Source organism: Amphiprion ocellaris, chromosome 5, assembly GCF_022539595.1.
Source record: "Amphiprion ocellaris isolate individual 3 ecotype Okinawa chromosome 5, ASM2253959v1, whole genome shotgun sequence".
In the NCBI taxonomy this organism is placed as follows: Eukaryota; Metazoa; Chordata; class Actinopteri; family Pomacentridae; genus Amphiprion; species Amphiprion ocellaris.
The window spans coordinates 17,840,845-17,857,561 of NC_072770.1; the positions used below are offsets into that span (position 1 = coordinate 17,840,845).

The 16,717-nt window shown below is 39.3% G+C and overlaps 2 protein-coding genes across 2 annotated transcripts; one reads left to right on the forward strand and one right to left on the reverse strand.

Moving 5' to 3' along the window:
- Positions 1 to 3,840: 3,840 nt before the first annotated feature.
- On the reverse strand, positions 3,841 to 7,778 carry LOC111579935 (potassium channel subfamily K member 15-like). Its single transcript, XM_023287466.2, has 2 exons — positions 7,423 to 7,778; positions 3,841 to 5,942 (listed from the first exon to the last, which is right to left on the reverse strand). Exons 1-2 carry the CDS (start codon positions 7,742 to 7,744, stop codon positions 4,987 to 4,989), a joined length of 1,278 nt encoding a protein of 425 aa, XP_023143234.2. The 5' UTR covers positions 7,745 to 7,778; the 3' UTR covers positions 3,841 to 4,986.
- Positions 7,779 to 12,280: 4,502 nt separating this feature from the next.
- LOC111579943 (opioid growth factor receptor-like) lies at positions 12,281 to 15,955 on the forward strand. The gene is made up of 8 exons (XM_023287481.3): positions 12,281 to 12,829; positions 13,000 to 13,062; positions 13,153 to 13,191; positions 13,273 to 13,327; positions 13,714 to 13,792; positions 13,869 to 13,935; positions 14,010 to 14,158; positions 15,255 to 15,955. Exons 1-8 carry the CDS (start codon positions 12,401 to 12,403, stop codon positions 15,595 to 15,597), a joined length of 1,224 nt encoding a protein of 407 aa, XP_023143249.1. The 5' UTR covers positions 12,281 to 12,400; the 3' UTR covers positions 15,598 to 15,955.
- Positions 15,956 to 16,717: the final 762 nt, after the last annotated feature.

Sequence of the window (16,717 nt, forward strand, 5' to 3'; positions counted from 1 at the left end):
CAAAGATGTGTTGATTGGAAACATAATTGTGATGCGTGAAAAAAGCAGTCCCACAGGAAATAAGTTTCCCTCAAAATGCGATTGAGGATGCAGTTTAGTTGTATAGAAATTTGATTTTGGAGAAGCTGCTTTGGGCTGGAAAAATGTAGTGTGAGTCAGCTTGAGCCACTTTGTTTCCTGTTTACAGAACCAGGACTGTGTACAACCACCAGATTATTATTTCTTGTACACACAGAACAGACAGCTAGTGGACCGTAACAAAAAGTGTGCTGGACTCGAATCACATACTACGGTGTCATTAAAATGTATTTGGGGCAAACATATGGCAAATTTATAGCCACCAGTTCAATAGTTGTCAATTTCATGGCTGGTCAAAGAGTTAGAGTTTAGAAACATCCTTGTCTGCAGTCTTCATCCTTTGAAGACCATAAATTTTGTACTAAATTTCAAGATAATCCATTTCAACACCTAGCAAAAAGTGTCATCCTAAAAGTCAGGAAGGGTTGCTGAAGTTGGTAGGTTTTCTCCTCTCAGAACCAAGAAATTCCCTACAACATTTGAAGAACCCACTAATTGCTCAGATATTTAAATCTGGGCCGGAGTGGAGTACTGACAGACGTTGCCATCTCTCGATCCAGGCCACTTGAATGGCAAAAGCAGAGCATTTTACTCACAGTACGATACACAACACATACAATACATACCTGTAAAATGGCTTATTTTTGTTGCAGCAGGACAGAAATAATTTGAGTCACTTTATAATTAAAAAAAGGAGGGAATCTTTTCGGTATCTTGTTTGACAAAGAAAAGTCACCAATGTGGCCATATAGGCTCTTTAGCGCCAACATGACATGAGTATTAAGAGCAAAAACTGAGAAGGGTACTAAGCACCTTATTTATTTGCCAAATAGTAGTCTCACTTTGCCAGCTCACTCCATAGAACAAAATGGCCAATTTGTGATGACTGTCATCAGATTTGGATGTCATTATTGCAGAATTGTATCCCCACTGATTTAAGGGTGACTCAGACTCTCCTTGAAGGCTTAATTCAAACTGCAATTAATCCAGCAGTGTGATCTCTTTGGCACAAAATGTCAAAGAGGCACAGTGTGTCAAACATGGTGTCTGACTGGAGGAGACAACCACTGAGTAAAAACAGCCTTTTCACCCCGTTCGACACATGCAGCAAATTGGCTGGAAATTAAAACTAATGAGCAATTACCCCACCAATGAACTTCTATTAATGTCTGTTTTCTCAATGCTCTCCCACTGAATCCCAATTTCGACTTATTTAATTAATCAGAATAAATATGACACTTGTTTTTACTTCCTTAATCTTCCATTGTGTTTGCCGTGAGCCACAGAGAATGCATTTTGCATTTTGACATGCATCCAAGAAAATAACTCATAATCTAGCAGCTCCTCCTGAAAGACTGTGAATACAGTATACACAGACAAATACATTTCTCCATAATCAAAACATGGCAGCAGCTATTGGTTTAGGTTACTGGTATTCAGAAATATTTTATTTGCATGCAGCTTCTATTATGAACCCCCAGCCTATATTTTCCGCCATATTAAAGCTATTTACTCTTTCGAAAAAGTCGAGTTGCACTCTGCCTGAACCGACGGCTGGTTTCCGATTTAATCTTGTATCCCCTACCATACAGCTGCACATGAAAGACCCCTCAGCATGCAACAGTAATGACAGAGTGTGTTCACAAAACGAAATATCTAACAATACAATGAATTATTCAGCCACTCTCCAGGGCCTGAACCACTGCAGTGCTGCAGTGGACAAACGTGTGCATCTTTCATGATGGAATTCAACTCTGTGATCAATAGATGGAGAAGTTAATAGAAAGTTATGGTTGGCTTGTATTGTTTTGAAATGAGCTGGAGCATTGTTTTCTGCATGCAAACACATCAGTTTACAAGTTTATAGATTTGCAGTCATTTTCTCTCCTACAGAGCTGAGCTTATTGAGGAATCAGTGTGAACAGTCATCATAAAAAACAAACCATAATACATAAATGAATTGGATTCCCACAGAATTGCATTTTCTTAATGTGAACAGAAGTGAGGTGTGCAGGGAAAACTGGACTCACCTGAGGTTCTCTGCTTTTAGAAAAACTGCTACTTGAAAAAGATCACTACTACCACCTGCAGCTCGCCACCTGTAAAATCCATTATATGCACATAAAATGCAACATTATCTTTGGTAGCGTTGTCATAAAAACTGCTCAATGGGTTGCCACACACAGAGCCATGAAAAAATAAAAACTCAATCTGGGGTGTCACTCTTCTTCACTATCATGCATGAGAAAATATAAGAGCAGAAAATGTTCATAGAAAGGTCTTTGTTTCGGAGCAAATCTACTCATTGTGCATGTCCAACTCATTTTATACCACCATTTGCCTCTTCTGTGTTGTGCTATTTGATCAGTGGTCTGTGCAGACAGTTTTCAATACTTTTAGGCTCAGAGTGTTGGAACTGTAGCAGTCACAGATACGAGAAGAAGGCAACTGAGGCATCACAACAGAATAAAGTGAAACACCATCTGCAATATTAATGGAGTAATTATGCAAATTAGACAGCAGCTTTCATCACTCATGAAATAGTGATCTTTATGCCACAGTGCTCATTGTTCAGACCTCTCTTTTCTGCCGCTTCACAAATGTCTTTCTAAATCAGTGCTGATAACGCTGGGAGCTGATAGCCTATACATCCATACGCTTGACCGAAAAGCTCACTTATCAAGTAGCAGAGCATCTATTCCCATAGAAGTAATCTGTGTCACAGTTCATGCTGTCAGGAGAAAACACATTCATTCCCTGTCATGCTTTAATTCCATATATAACGCTGACGGCACGTAGGAGTAAAGACTGCGTTGTCTCCCTTAAAGGTGTAACACATGCACAGAGTAAGTACATAAACTGCATTTACATCATTGACATTATGCTCTATAAATCAAAAATATCATTATACTCTGTAAGGATTTCAGAAAACTGAACTGCCCGTGTTGCAGCTCTCGCAGAGATCAACTTGTGTTTTCTGTAGACCGATGCTGCTCCCTAGTGTGAGTAAAAGGAACAAGAAGAAATGAAATGCAAGTCACTGCTAATACTGGGGTCTCCTGTTAATGATATAATGCAATGCAAAACTTGAGTGATCCTCAAGCTGACCTTCCACAGGGAGGTCAGAGTACAGGTCAAGCACAAATTAATAAATATTAAAAGGAGGAGATATAAAAATTGTAATTTAAAATGAAGCCACTTCTGAAAAATCAGCTACTTACCAGCTTACCTGGAGCTTCAGCGTCTCATGTCAGTAGTATTTAACAGGGCAGATGTTGGCCATCATTACTGAGGCTACTCTGGTTAATGAGCAGGTTTTTTTTTTCGGAGTGCAACAGCAAATGCAAGTTGTAAATTGGTTGATGATTTGTTAGAATACAAATGAACATGAGTCTTGCAATTGAAATCAGAGTGTCATCCCGCTGGGTAAGAGAAGAAAAAGAAGAAAAGATGAATGTGAGGCTGCAAATGGAGATGACTGGACTACATGTTAGGACTTGTTTTACAGATTGGGTATCACATTATGAAACAATGCACTCCTTTTTCATCATGTTTTTTGTTGAAATCACATTTTAGTACTGAGCTTGTACAAAGCTGAGGGACTCAAAGGAGACAGATTAAAAGCAGAATGATCAAAATTGAAGCAAGACATGCTGAGTTTTCCTGATTTTAATTAAGTCTCTAGAATGGATTAAACAGCAAAAACACCAGAGCCTAACTTTACTACAATCAGTGGTGGAAAAATCTGCAAAGTTACTGATAATTAATTTTTAAAAAATGTATTGTGGTAAATAGAACACTCTTTGTTTTCAGAATTTAGAGAAGTAGAAGATAAACTCAAATCAAGCTCAAGTACCTCAAACTTGTGCTTGCACAGTATTTGAATAAATGTTAATATTTACATTCTGCTACTAACAATGAATCAGCACCATCATTTTGTTTAACCCTCACTTCCTGGTAGATGCTCATCTTTTCCAGCCTCCAGTTTGCATCACAGGGTTACATTTTAGACTGTGGAAAGCCTCTTCTAAGTAACAGACAACATTAAATAACGGTTTTCTCAGGCAGACGACTATTATTCAAGATGAAAAGATGAACTTTATGTATAAAAATCAGTGGTCACTTATGGTAACTTAAGGCCTTAGTAGCTTTACATCAAACAAACAAAACTTTTTTTTATTCCAGATGTGTAAAAAATGGCATTAAAGACATTTTTCCTCTGTCTCAGTGGTTTGTATTTAGAGGCCTAATTTGCAATGTGTGATTCAACCACACATCTCAGAGGGCAATTAAAAACTCATTTGGGGACATTTCTAATTTGCCACCATTTTAGTGCCGTTGCTCATTTTCCATTGTCTGTTGACACACTCATTTATCACAGATGACGCAGTGAGTAAATCACGGTTTTGACTGGATGCTGCCTTCAGACAATCACCGCTCGCTGTACTGTACGTGTCTGTCTCCAGTTTCCGCAACACCGAGCAACGAAGATGAAAACGTTACCTAGGGAACCAGCCAGAGCGACAGAGTGAACGTTCCTAGTAGAAAACAGCGATGATTACTGACTGGAAATAACTGAAGGTCACAGGTGACAACGCTGCAGAAAGTCTGACAGCTAAAATATTCTTGCAGACATCTCCTCCTTTCTCAGGCACATGTGACATTTGCTGCTGGCTGATCACACACTAACTTTTGGAGCAGTAAAGTGGATTTAATTAGTTCTTTCAATATTTTTAGTTGAGCAGTAATCTTCAATGTAAAAAAATACATTATAAACTGTATATGAATGTTAAAATATGCTACATTTTACCTGATAGTACTAGTTATTGTAGTGCTACATATAGGAAACTGTGAGGCAATGTGCTGCCAAAAAAAAAAAAAGAGTCCCAAACAAACAAAATTACAGCATCAGAATGACTTCCGCCTGGTGTGATGGATGTTCTTGCCCAGACAGAGAGTCACACTGCTGGGGGTGGCCGGTGAGGACGCTGTGCAGGAGCTGCAGGAGGCCTGGTCCACCCTGTAGGAGATGGAGTTGTAAAACACCGGGTTGCTGTGGCCGCTTGTTGGGTCATGTTGAGACTCCAGGGAGCTGTCGTAAACGTCCAGGCCGCAGCACATGCAGCAGAGCAAGGCACTGACTCTGCTGGGTTCAGGCAGCTCACAGTGCTCAGATGTGATCAGACTGTGCTCCTCTGCAGGAGAAGGGAGGAGGCTGGTGAAGCTGGTGCCGCCCTCCATAGGAAGAGAAAGGTTACACCGGCTGCTGTGTCCGTCTTCGCTGTCTTTACGTCCAGCCTCAGGACTTTCTGCTCCTGAATCCAGCGCCTCCCCGTCCTCCTGCGTGTCTTTAGGCTGCGATCCTTGCTCTTCTGGCCCCGCCTCGGGCTGATCTGAGTTCACAGCAATAAACCTCAACACCACCAGGTTGAGAAAAGCTCCAACGACTGTCAGCCCGACTAAAATGTACATGAAGCTAAAGGCCACGTAGGGGGGCCGCTTCTGGAGGGCATCTTTCTTCTGCAGGGCTACAAAATCCCCAAAGCCGATGGTGGTGAGAGTGATGAAGCAGTAGTAGCAGGCGTTGAAGAAGGTCCAGTCCTCGAAATGGGAGAAGGCTGCAGCTCCAATACACAGGGTGCTCGCGCAGGACAGCAGACCCACGAGGACCATGTTCCCCATGGACACCTCCGTCTCCTGGAAGCCCAGGCCCTGCTTGGCTCTATGCAGGAGATATCGGACCAGAGTGTTGATCCTCTCGCCCAGGCTCTGGAACATGACCAGTGTCAGAGGGATGCCCACGACTGCATAAAACATACAGAAGGCCTTGCCAGCATCAGTGCGTGGAACAGCGTGGCCATAACCTACAAAGTCACAGTATATTGCAGGTCACAGAACGTCATTTATGACAGTATTAGTCAAAGTCAGTTAATCAAAGTTGCACTAATCAGTGTTTGTGTTCCTAGAATTATCATCTGACTCTGCAGTTTACCTCAGCTCTACAGTACTGTAATTACATTTAATTTGCGTGTAGAGCTGTAATGTAATGCATTATTTTTCCTTAACTCAAAACTCACATTATAACTACTAATCACTGACAGTGACTACTTTCATTTTGAGGCTTCTGAAGAGGTTTTCATCAACTTTGCTTTACATTATGGCTGCCAGAATGCATAGAGGAAAGATCTTGTGTAGAACTGAGACTAATGCTGATATGTAGGCTTTTTGAAGGTTTGACGATATATTAAGTGGCAATTACATGACTAAAGTAATATAACAAGTAGTGTAATGGATTGCCTCCTATAATGAGTAAATGTGCAAGTAGCAAATAGTGTCTGAGTCATTGCTTTTTGAAGTAACAACCCCAGCACTGGCTTTGATAATACTCATGTTCACCACTTGTACAGCACTAAATGGTAAAGAAATCAACTATTTTGCAGCTAAAGAGAAAGATTTTTATTCTCAAGGGCTTATGAAAAACAGAGCTAAATGGTCAGCAAATAGGACACAAACTTTATCCAGCTTTAAGGAAATTGCAAAAGTAAGACTAGAAAGCTAACCAACAAACAGGCTGCAGAAAAAAAAGAGTCTTTTAGTTGTTTGAGAAAACAGACATGGTGGAAACCTACTGTCTTTAATATATGTTAAATTACGGTTGTTTATTTTCATAGCAAGATATTAAACATTAAAAACAGACTGTGAATTTACATGCTATGTGTAAAATAAAATAATATTTAAATGTGCAACCTTTGAGTAATCATAAATATTATATTTAGGGAAAAATTAATTTTGTTGACATCAGAAGACATTACCACGTATTCAGAATTTCACAAATATTTCCTTTTCATTCAAGAGATAAAACAAATGAAATATTTGTGAAATAATGAATGTATGGTATCGCCTTCCAATGTCATAATTTCACAAAAATTTCATTTCATTTAATAGAACTGTTACATTTAAGTTTAATACTGTAAGTATTTTTCTAGAATTAGAATAAATGTGCATATAGGCCTATAGATTGTCTTTGGACTGACTCAACAGCCGAGACTATAAGTTCTTGATGATGAATAAAGAAAAAACTCATTAAACTTCAAAAATGTCAAATAATAACCAGTCTTACTGGTTCATTCAACTCAATATCTTAAGTGTATTGGACTTGTTTTTTTTTTTTTTTTTTTATTAAGTTCAGTTAATTTCACTCAGCTAGTTTTACATTTTCACATCTCATAAAATGACTTTGAACTACTTAATGAACCAAAGTGCAGTTAAGTCACACTTTTAAGGCAGAAGAGGGGTTTATATTTCTAAGCCGAATTCATTTAAATTGACTTTCAGTCTACTTGCCAATCGTGGTTATCACGGTGATGGCGAAATAGAAAGACCCGGCGAACTTCCACTGCCTCCCGGCTCGGTGCGGCTCCGACTGCAGGATAACTCTCTCTATTTCCCGGTAATCACCCTCGCTGAAGCCGTACTTCTTCTTCAGCTCGTTCAGCCTCTGCTCCAGCGCCTTCTTTCTGGAGCTCTCACTTTCCGACTCCAGCGCGTCGAACACGGCGGCTCCTATGAGCAGGTAGAAGACGATGGAGAGGATGAGAGAGACGGTCCTGATGTTCTGCACCTTCATCCTCAACGAGGGATGGAGGGATGGAGCGCAGAGGATCATTCACGGGCTGATCTCATGGTGTGTTCAGGTGCTCTTGGATTACACTGCAGGTCTAAATGGGCTGAAACTGTAGCCTGTGGTTTTAACGTGTCATCAGGCCAAAAGGAACCAAACATATGGAAGTTACTTGAGCTGACCAGCTGGCAGCACCTCGACTTTCCACAGGATGTTTGTCTAGTCTACTTAAAGATGCTCACATGGCTCTATTTACTCAACCTACAGAGAATATGTGAAGGTTTCCACAGGTGCACTCACTCACACCTGCCCTCATTCTGTCTGCAGGGGTCACTTCATTAAAGTCTCCTCCACTTAGTGTTCCTTCACTGTGATGCTGCAGAAAGATGAGCCTCAGTCAAGGAGGAGACCTTTTGTCCCCAGCAGTTAAATTTCAAACAGTATTTCTATGTTGGCAGAGTCTGGATTTAAAGAAAAAATATATATATATACAGATACATTTTTTACATATATGAAAATATGAATAAATTTACAAAACTACAGTGTGAATTCACATATCATGTCTAATGTAAAATAACATTAAAATCTGTGATTTTTTAGTAACCATAGATTTTACATTTCTTGAAAATTTTTAAAAAGAGAATTCTAAAGAGTATTTAAGGATATCATCACATACTTTTAAATCACTGGAAACTTTACAGAATTTTATTTTCCCTATTTTTTTTCCCATATTTTTGAAATGCATTAAGAAATAAATCAAATTACAATACTAGAGAGTGGATTTACATCCTATGTCTAATGTAAAATAACATTAAAATCTGTGATTTTTTAGTAACCATAAATGCTTTTTTTTTTTTTTTTTTTTAAAGAAAATTGAATTTTGCTAATCTCAGAAGACTCTTACAGTAAATTCATAATACATAAATTTTTATAGATGGAAAAAAAACTCATTGAATTATAAAATTATTGTCCAAAGCATTTTAAAGAGTATTCTAAAGAGTACTTTTAAATGTCATGTAACACATCTTTACACTAGTGGAAATGCTATGTAAGGAGAAAAATGTGTAGTTTTATAGAATACTTTCTGTTTATTTTCCATTTTATTGTGTTTTTGAGAAATACAACAACTTTTATAGATGAAAAAACTCATTGAATTTTGAAAATATTGTTCAAAGCATTTTTAAAGAGTATTTTTTAGATGTCATATAACACATCTTTAAACTACCGGTAATGGAAATGCACTGTAAAAAATGTGCAATTATTGTAGGTGTAAATTTACACCTCATGTCTAATGTAAAATAATATTAAAATGTGTAATTTTTGAGTAACCATAAATTTAGAATTTCTTAAGAAAAAAATGAATTTTGCTGTTCTCAGAAGACTCTTACAATGAAATAATCTAACATAATTTCACAAAAAAATCCTTTTTATTTAATAGATAAAACTGTCACATTTAAGTGTAATACTGTAAATGTTTTCAACAATCAGAATTTTTTTTAACAATTTAAATAAAAACGTGACAACCTGTATAACTATAAACGTTTTCTCAGTAGCAATGTTGAAGAATATACACATGATCACATAAAATTAAAGCTAGAAACTATATTTTAAAAGAGGAAAATTACTATATTTTTCTTAGATGGTTATTTTTTTTGTCTATTTTACAGTATTTCTTGGCATCCCATTTCCCAGAACATGCTTTTTTTAAAAGTGTAGATAAAAACTATAACACATTTTTCTAATGCATACATTTATAAAACATTCATAAAAAAAGGGAATCTTGATATTTAATATTCTGTGTTGGACAAATGATGCATCTGAATTCATGCAGAGCTTATCTTTACAAAAATGAATGGGGGAGTAAAATTATATTTAACTGCAGCCACGATACAGGCATAAAAGGATTTTAGCTTCCCGTTAAGTGCATTGCTTTTCCTGTCAATTCACAAGGTTGTCAAATGAAAAGAAAAAACACGTTCCGTTTTTTAAATATCACCCCCTATTTTGTGAAGTGTTCAAGCTGCAGCCATTCTTCAGGCTGTTAGCGACTGACCCTGTGTTTGGAGAGGTTTGGGATACACAACTGTCAGAGTGTTTGTATGTGGTGTGGCTGCCTCAGATGCACAGCAGAAAAACAGCTGGCCTTTCCAGACTCTACTCCCCTGATTATTTTGCCCTGTGAAGCGTTCATGTGCAGAGTATTCACACTCGGCTCGGCTAAAGTATTACTCTGAGCGATGAAGCATTAGCTGGTGGCAGCGCTGACCTTTATCAAGCACACTGAGTCACTGAGTGATCCACCACTGAGCCGTTGCCATTAACTAAGTCCAACGTAGAGGCCCAGTGAGAGACAGCGGAGATGATTTGTGTTATGTACCAGTGCAGCAGCACAGGGGCCTCGATGGTGGAGCCTCGCTGAGGCTTTCCTGCAGCATCTGCTGGGTTTTTGCTCACTGTCATGCTAATTGGGTTCACGGCAGTGCAACCAGAAAATAGTCTCGCTGCTGTATAGCTCCACGCTGCAAGTTATTTCAGCTTCATATTCTGCACGAAGTTCCCATCTATTTCAGGAGGGCATTCCAATTTGTGGAAACTATTCATGCACTAAAGCAGGCCATAAAGAGCCTGAGATCTGTCATTAAAATCCACATTTATTGCCTCCATTCCCCACAGAACATATGGCTATCTGTACGCTGTGTTTTTATCTTCCAGAGACAGTGAAGGGCCTTAACCTGCTTTAGTAAGCACAAATGAATCTATTGCTGAGCAGATGTTAACAGTGGCGCATTCAGACAAGCCTTGATTTTCTCCACCGGCAGTAAGAGCAATTATCTACTTGTGGAAGGAGTCCCTGAGAGATAATAACCTCGCAAGAGAACAATATATGAGTACACACAGTGCCTATATCAGTGTTACTCGAGATCAATTCCTTTTGTAAATTTCACAACCAAATAAAGCACAAAACTATTTTATACAGTCATAAATAGAGGCATTAATTCATCTGCACAGGGAGCAAATACTGTGAAAAACAGGTGACTTTTACGTAAAGGATCTTGCGGTTTAACAACTCTATCCACAAAGTAATGGTCTTGTGTTATCTATCTCATATCTCTCTGCTCTACAGGACAGTTCATGCCTCTCTTTATCTTCCACAGGAAGACATTAAGAGCAGGATGTTCACTGACTGGAGTCGACACACTCATCGGTCCAAGTGCCATTCCCGTAGAAAATGAGGTGGGGAAATATACTGCAAACATAATGCTATCTTTACACTGATAAGAGCCGGTGGCATCAGTGGAGATAAGGACAGTGGTTATGATGATCATATAGCACAGACAGCCAGGATATTTTTGTCCAAAAAAATGCTACCTGGTTTGGATGTTTATTAAGCTTAAATGAGTAGAAGTATTACAGGAAGTTAGCAGTCTTTGGTGACAGGTCATCGGTGTGACAGAAGGAAACATGTTTGAACTTTACAGCTAATGTGAACAATCCTTTGAGCCTTATTAGCCAAAAGGGCACAGACGTGGTGTTCAGTTCCTCTACGTCAGGGGTGTCAAACTCATTTTAGTTCAGGTTCCTCATTCAGTCCAGTTTGATCTCAAGTGGGCCGGACCAATAGAATCATAACATAATTACCTACAAATAACAACAACTCCAAATGTTTCCCTTTGTTTCAGTGCAAAAAAGTACATTCTGTCAATGTTCACATTTAATGAGCTATCTTTGTACAAAACATTATGAACAACCTGTAATTTCTGAAGCAAAATAAGTGAAATTGCAACAATCTTATGCCTCAGTTTATCATTTGTGTATTACAATTTACAGATCTCAGTGTGTCTACAAACATTTAGTCGCAGGTATCTGGAACTGAACAAAATAGTATTTTATAATTTGTCAAGATCTAGCAACGATTTTAAATTCCCATTCATTTCCACATCTGTGTACTAATCCTGACACACCACACCACACAAACTAAAGTGGGAACTATTAAGGAATAAGGATAAGTTTTCCCACTGCCTTGTAAATGTTTAAAATGTATCCATAAAAATACATAAAAGTTGTGGCCATACATCAACAATAGAGTTCAACCAAACCAAATTCAATCATACAGAAGCTGATGACAGACATTATATTACACCATGTTCAATGTCAATGTCTTTAAATATTTTCACAGCAAGTATTCATTTTCACCTTTGAAATTTTTACACTTTGCAAAGTCATCCTGCGGACCGGATTGGACCCTCTGGCAGGCCGGTTTTGGTCCGCCGGCCTTATGTTTGACACCCCTGCTCTACATCGTATTCAGAGAGAAGTTCTGGTTGAGAGACCTGGTGTAAAGATGACTATAAAGAGTACAGCTTTTTTTTCCAAAATATAATATATATAATATAATTAGATTAGATGGGCCTACTAAATTTAAATCAAATACTTTGACTTGTGACCGAGTATTTTTACAATTTGGTTTCAGTATATTTTTCTTAACTAAAGTTTGTAAACAATGTCTAAAACATTCACTCTCACAAACCAAACAAATCAACTAGGAAGTGTGTCGTGTTCCTTCCGCTGCCTGAACCTGTTGTCGTGTTTGTGGGCGTCGCTCGTCCACCAAGTTTCGCTTCTGTGTAAAGAGAACTTGAGAGAAAGTGAAAGTGAACAGTCGTTCCACTAGGACTGTGTGGGTGTCTCGGTGGATGGACTATGGTCTGGTCAGGCCTCAACCCGTGGATGTGGCGCAGGCTGACTCTTTTCTGGCGCTTAGTCACCACGATAGTCTTCCCATTGCTTCGACTTTTCGCATTACCCTGGAGAAAGAATAAGAGAAGCGAAGAAAATGAAGCCCCGAGTTTTCCCGAACCGGTGCTGGAGTTCGAGTGTGAGGGTCAACATGAGGCTGCTTCAGGGAAAAGGGCCGCAAACTTCGACTCGGAGACTTTCCGCAAGCGGCAGAAGTACGAGGAGGAAGAAGAGGAGGAGGAGGAGGAGGAGGAGGAGGAAGAGTTTGACAGCAGAGAGTACCGAGTTGAGCCCACGGATGAGTTGTACTGTGGATATGATTCCACCTGGGAGACCGAGCAGGACCGGGAGAGCTCGTTCAGGAGCAGCAGGCGTCCAGCAGCCTCCAGATATGTGAGTAAATCAGAAGATCATTGACAATCTGAGGGTTTCATTTCACTGCACAGGCATCATTTCCTGTTTTGAAGCTGTAGCTGTGCCTCTTGGGTTAATTAATATTAGTCTCATGTGGGCAAATTTGCGAAATCAGTCTTGATTTATTATTTATTTCTTCCGTGGTCCAGTACAAGTTCAGCAGGTTTGAAAATGCAGCAAGAGACATGCAGAACTACAGACACAACTACCCTGTAAGTTACACACTGACATGTAAACACACAGACACTGGTCATGTTTCAGCATAAGCCATGCTAGTATTGCTGTGTTATATTTCCATACAGAACCAAACCAAGATCCAACACTGGAAAAAGCAAGCATCCGTATGTACACACACACATTTAACTGTGATTTTTGAATTTTTAAAGAAGAGTTTCTAAGTAAAGTTCTGTTCTCTTGTGTAGGACGACAAGCCAAATCTGAACTTCTACATTGGACAGGCACGCACTTTACCGGACGGTAGGTCTGTTACAGCCACTGTGTATGCAGTCTATGGACGTGAATTACTCTAATCTGTTTTGTCACTGCAGTGTAAATGTGCTTTGGAGACTTGTGTTTTGACTTGTGACTCCTTAAACAAAGGGATGAGTGGTTGTCAGCCCACATCACAGGTTTGTTGTTATGAGTTATGGGTCTGATCATATCTTTCGCATCTTTAGAATAACTGTAGAGGCCTAAGGAGTAGTAATAGTTTACAAGAGAACAGATCTATCTATATAAATATAACATTTTGGTGCCAAAATTGATTATTGTCCAGTTCAACCAGGACACTAATCACTGCATCAATTTTAAATCTTCTTAACTCAAACTGACTTTTACTTGTACTAATTTGCATTTGTTATCAGGTGTCCACATAGAGGATTTCCACCGTGAGTGGTATGGAGAATATGACACCCTGGAGTATGTGCACACCTACATTCAATGGTAAGTTAATCTATAATCATAAATGTAATGTAAAATGTGTTCAGGTCCAGTTTGTAATAACATTTTTCTCTCCCAGGTTGTTCCCGCTGCAAGAACCAGGGATGAACTTTGAGGCCACTCCACTGACAAAGGAAGAAATTGATGTAAACATTAATTGGTTGTTATTTCACTAGAAAGTGCTTTGCAGATTCTTACAGCAGTTCTGTATTCTCCTCAGGAATTTCTCAAAAGCAGCACTGCAAAGGAAAACCTGCTGAAGTCATACAAGCTCATGTTGGATTTCTATGGCATTGAGTTGTGTGATGAGAAAACAGGAGAAGTCAGACGAGCCTGGAACTGGAGGGCCAGATTCAACAACCTGGACAGGTGAACAATCTCTGAATTATAAGAAATTATTATTCTTAACTAATCTCCAAGTAAACTCTATGTATATATGTATATGTGTAAATTCCTCCCTTTTGCAGTCCACAGGACCACTTGATAAGTTGAACTGTTCACTTAAACCCGCGCAGGAGAAAAATACTGTGTATAAAAATGATTCTCCTTTTCCAAATTTGTCAAAATAATGCAAGAAACAGAGTTCAGAAAACTGTGTGGCTCCACTCTCAATGAATGACCGCCGACCAGCCACAACCCCTGCGCCCCTGACTCAGTTAAAGGTGCACTGTTACTGGGATGCATTGATCTCAGCCACCTATTTCCACTTATTACAAAATTATACAAGAAAAGCACTCAGAGACAAAGTCCTCCACCAAGGCTGCTCAGTCTTTGTATCATTTGACAGATGAAATCTTTTATAAAAAATGACCTTGCGCTGAGCTCAGGCGTGTGCTACGCATATGTTATTCACGGATACCAAATCGCGTGACATAAATATGTAGGGGCGACCGGAATTGATAACACCCCCACAATTTAAACAATTGTTCCTTGTATCATTTCTGACAGATAATTCCCGATAAGTCCACAGCGGTTGATTTGTAGTAGGATCGCAATCATGTGATCGTCAGCAGGCAGCTGGCACTGTTCACTTGTCGTCATAGTTACAGTGACGCCGTGCTGCTATCTCGCAATGGGAAAATCTTATCTGACTATAAGCTGCATCACTGCCAAATTTAGTGAGATGGTCCTTGTGTCATTTCTGAGCTTCCGTGAAAATCCAAATCTGTTAATCCATTTTTGAGTAATGTGCACGGACAGAGGGATTCATGTACACCGATTGCCACATAACTGTGCAGCATTCCTTGGCGGAGTAATAAATTATTTTTAAATCGTCCACACACCTCAAGTACAAGAAATACAGTTATCTTACTACCCAACTGTAAATACTTCTTTTAACTCCTCTTAAATCTGTGTAAATTACCCTTATTTTACCATGAACTTAGGTCATTGTATTTTAATTGTTAAACATCATAAATGCATTTAGGTTCCTACATTTTCTTTTTATTTTCTTGTCGGCCGACAGTCACACACACAACAACCTGCGCATCACCCGCATCCTCAAGTGCCTGGGAACTCTGGGATACCATCACTACCAGGCCCCTCTGGTTCGCTTCTTCCTGGAGGAGACTCTGGTCCACGGAGAACTTCCACATGTTAAAGACAGTGTCCTGAACTACTTCCTGTTTGCCGTCCTTGCTAAGAGACAGCGCAGGAGCCTCATCAAGTTCGCCTTTTTGAACTATGATCGTAAAGACGAGTTTGTGTGGTGCCCAAAGAAAATTCAGAAGCTTTGGTCCAAGTCACTGAGGCAAGTGAGTGATAAAAAAGATGCTCCCTGTGTGGAGTATCTTGAGTGTCCACAGTGAAGCCCAACATGTATAACGGCTGATCAAATGCTAGTGCAAGTCTGCCAAATTAACGCTGATATAATTTATCAGTGCATGACCTTTGGTATGGTTATTTCTACAATGGTGTCTCTTTTTCTCACATAAGCACAATTCTTTACACACGTGTTTGTTTACTGTCATTCAGTGTTCTGAATTTAATTGAATTTAATTGGTCCTTACTGTCTACAAAGAAAAATGCAAATGTACAGTGTTCTGAACTCAATCGGTTTCACTTAAAGGGTTAATTTTTGGTGTGAATATGTACGACATGAAGAACTGTAAGAACTGCTCATCAACAACTTATTAAACTTGGAAATCTTTCACGTTTTATTCTGAATGTTCGCATTCTGTTGTCTTAAAGCCTAGATTTGTCACTCTTGCACTTATTCCTATTATTCAACCTTGATTTAAACTGGGAATACACTGAATTATGCAGGCCTTCTTTGCAGCATACTTGAGTAAGAAACTTAACAAAAGATGTACAAACTTGGATAGGCGATGAAATTTTTTTTTTTTTTAAACTACGTAAAACAATAAATTCATTAAGAATGATCCATCCATCCATTATCTATACACCGCTTAATCCTCATTAGGGTCGCGGGGGGGGGCTGGAGTCTATCCCAGCTGACTCAGGCGAAGGCAGGGGACACCCTAGACAGGTCACCAGTCTGTCGCAGGGCTACATACAGAGACAATCACTCTCACATTCACACCTACGGGCAATTTAGAATGATCAATTAACCTCAGCGTATTTTTGGACTGTGGGAGGAAGCCGGAGTACCCGGAGAGAACCCACGCATGCACAGGGAGAACATGCAAACTCCATGCAGAAAGATCCGGAAAGCCGGCACGCGAACCAGGGACCTTCTTGCTGCAAGGCGAAAGTGCTAACCACTACATCACTGTGCAGCCCTCATAAAAATGATTTATAATTAAAAACAAATCTACTAAAATAAGAACAGCAGGACATAAATTAAAAGTTTAAAATCGAAATTACCCTAAGGTGAAAATGAGTCACGCTTCAGATTGTTCTGCAGGTTATTCCAGGTTGCAGGTATGCTGTGAGTAAAACTGGATTTTTGAAGCTCTGTAGAAGCAG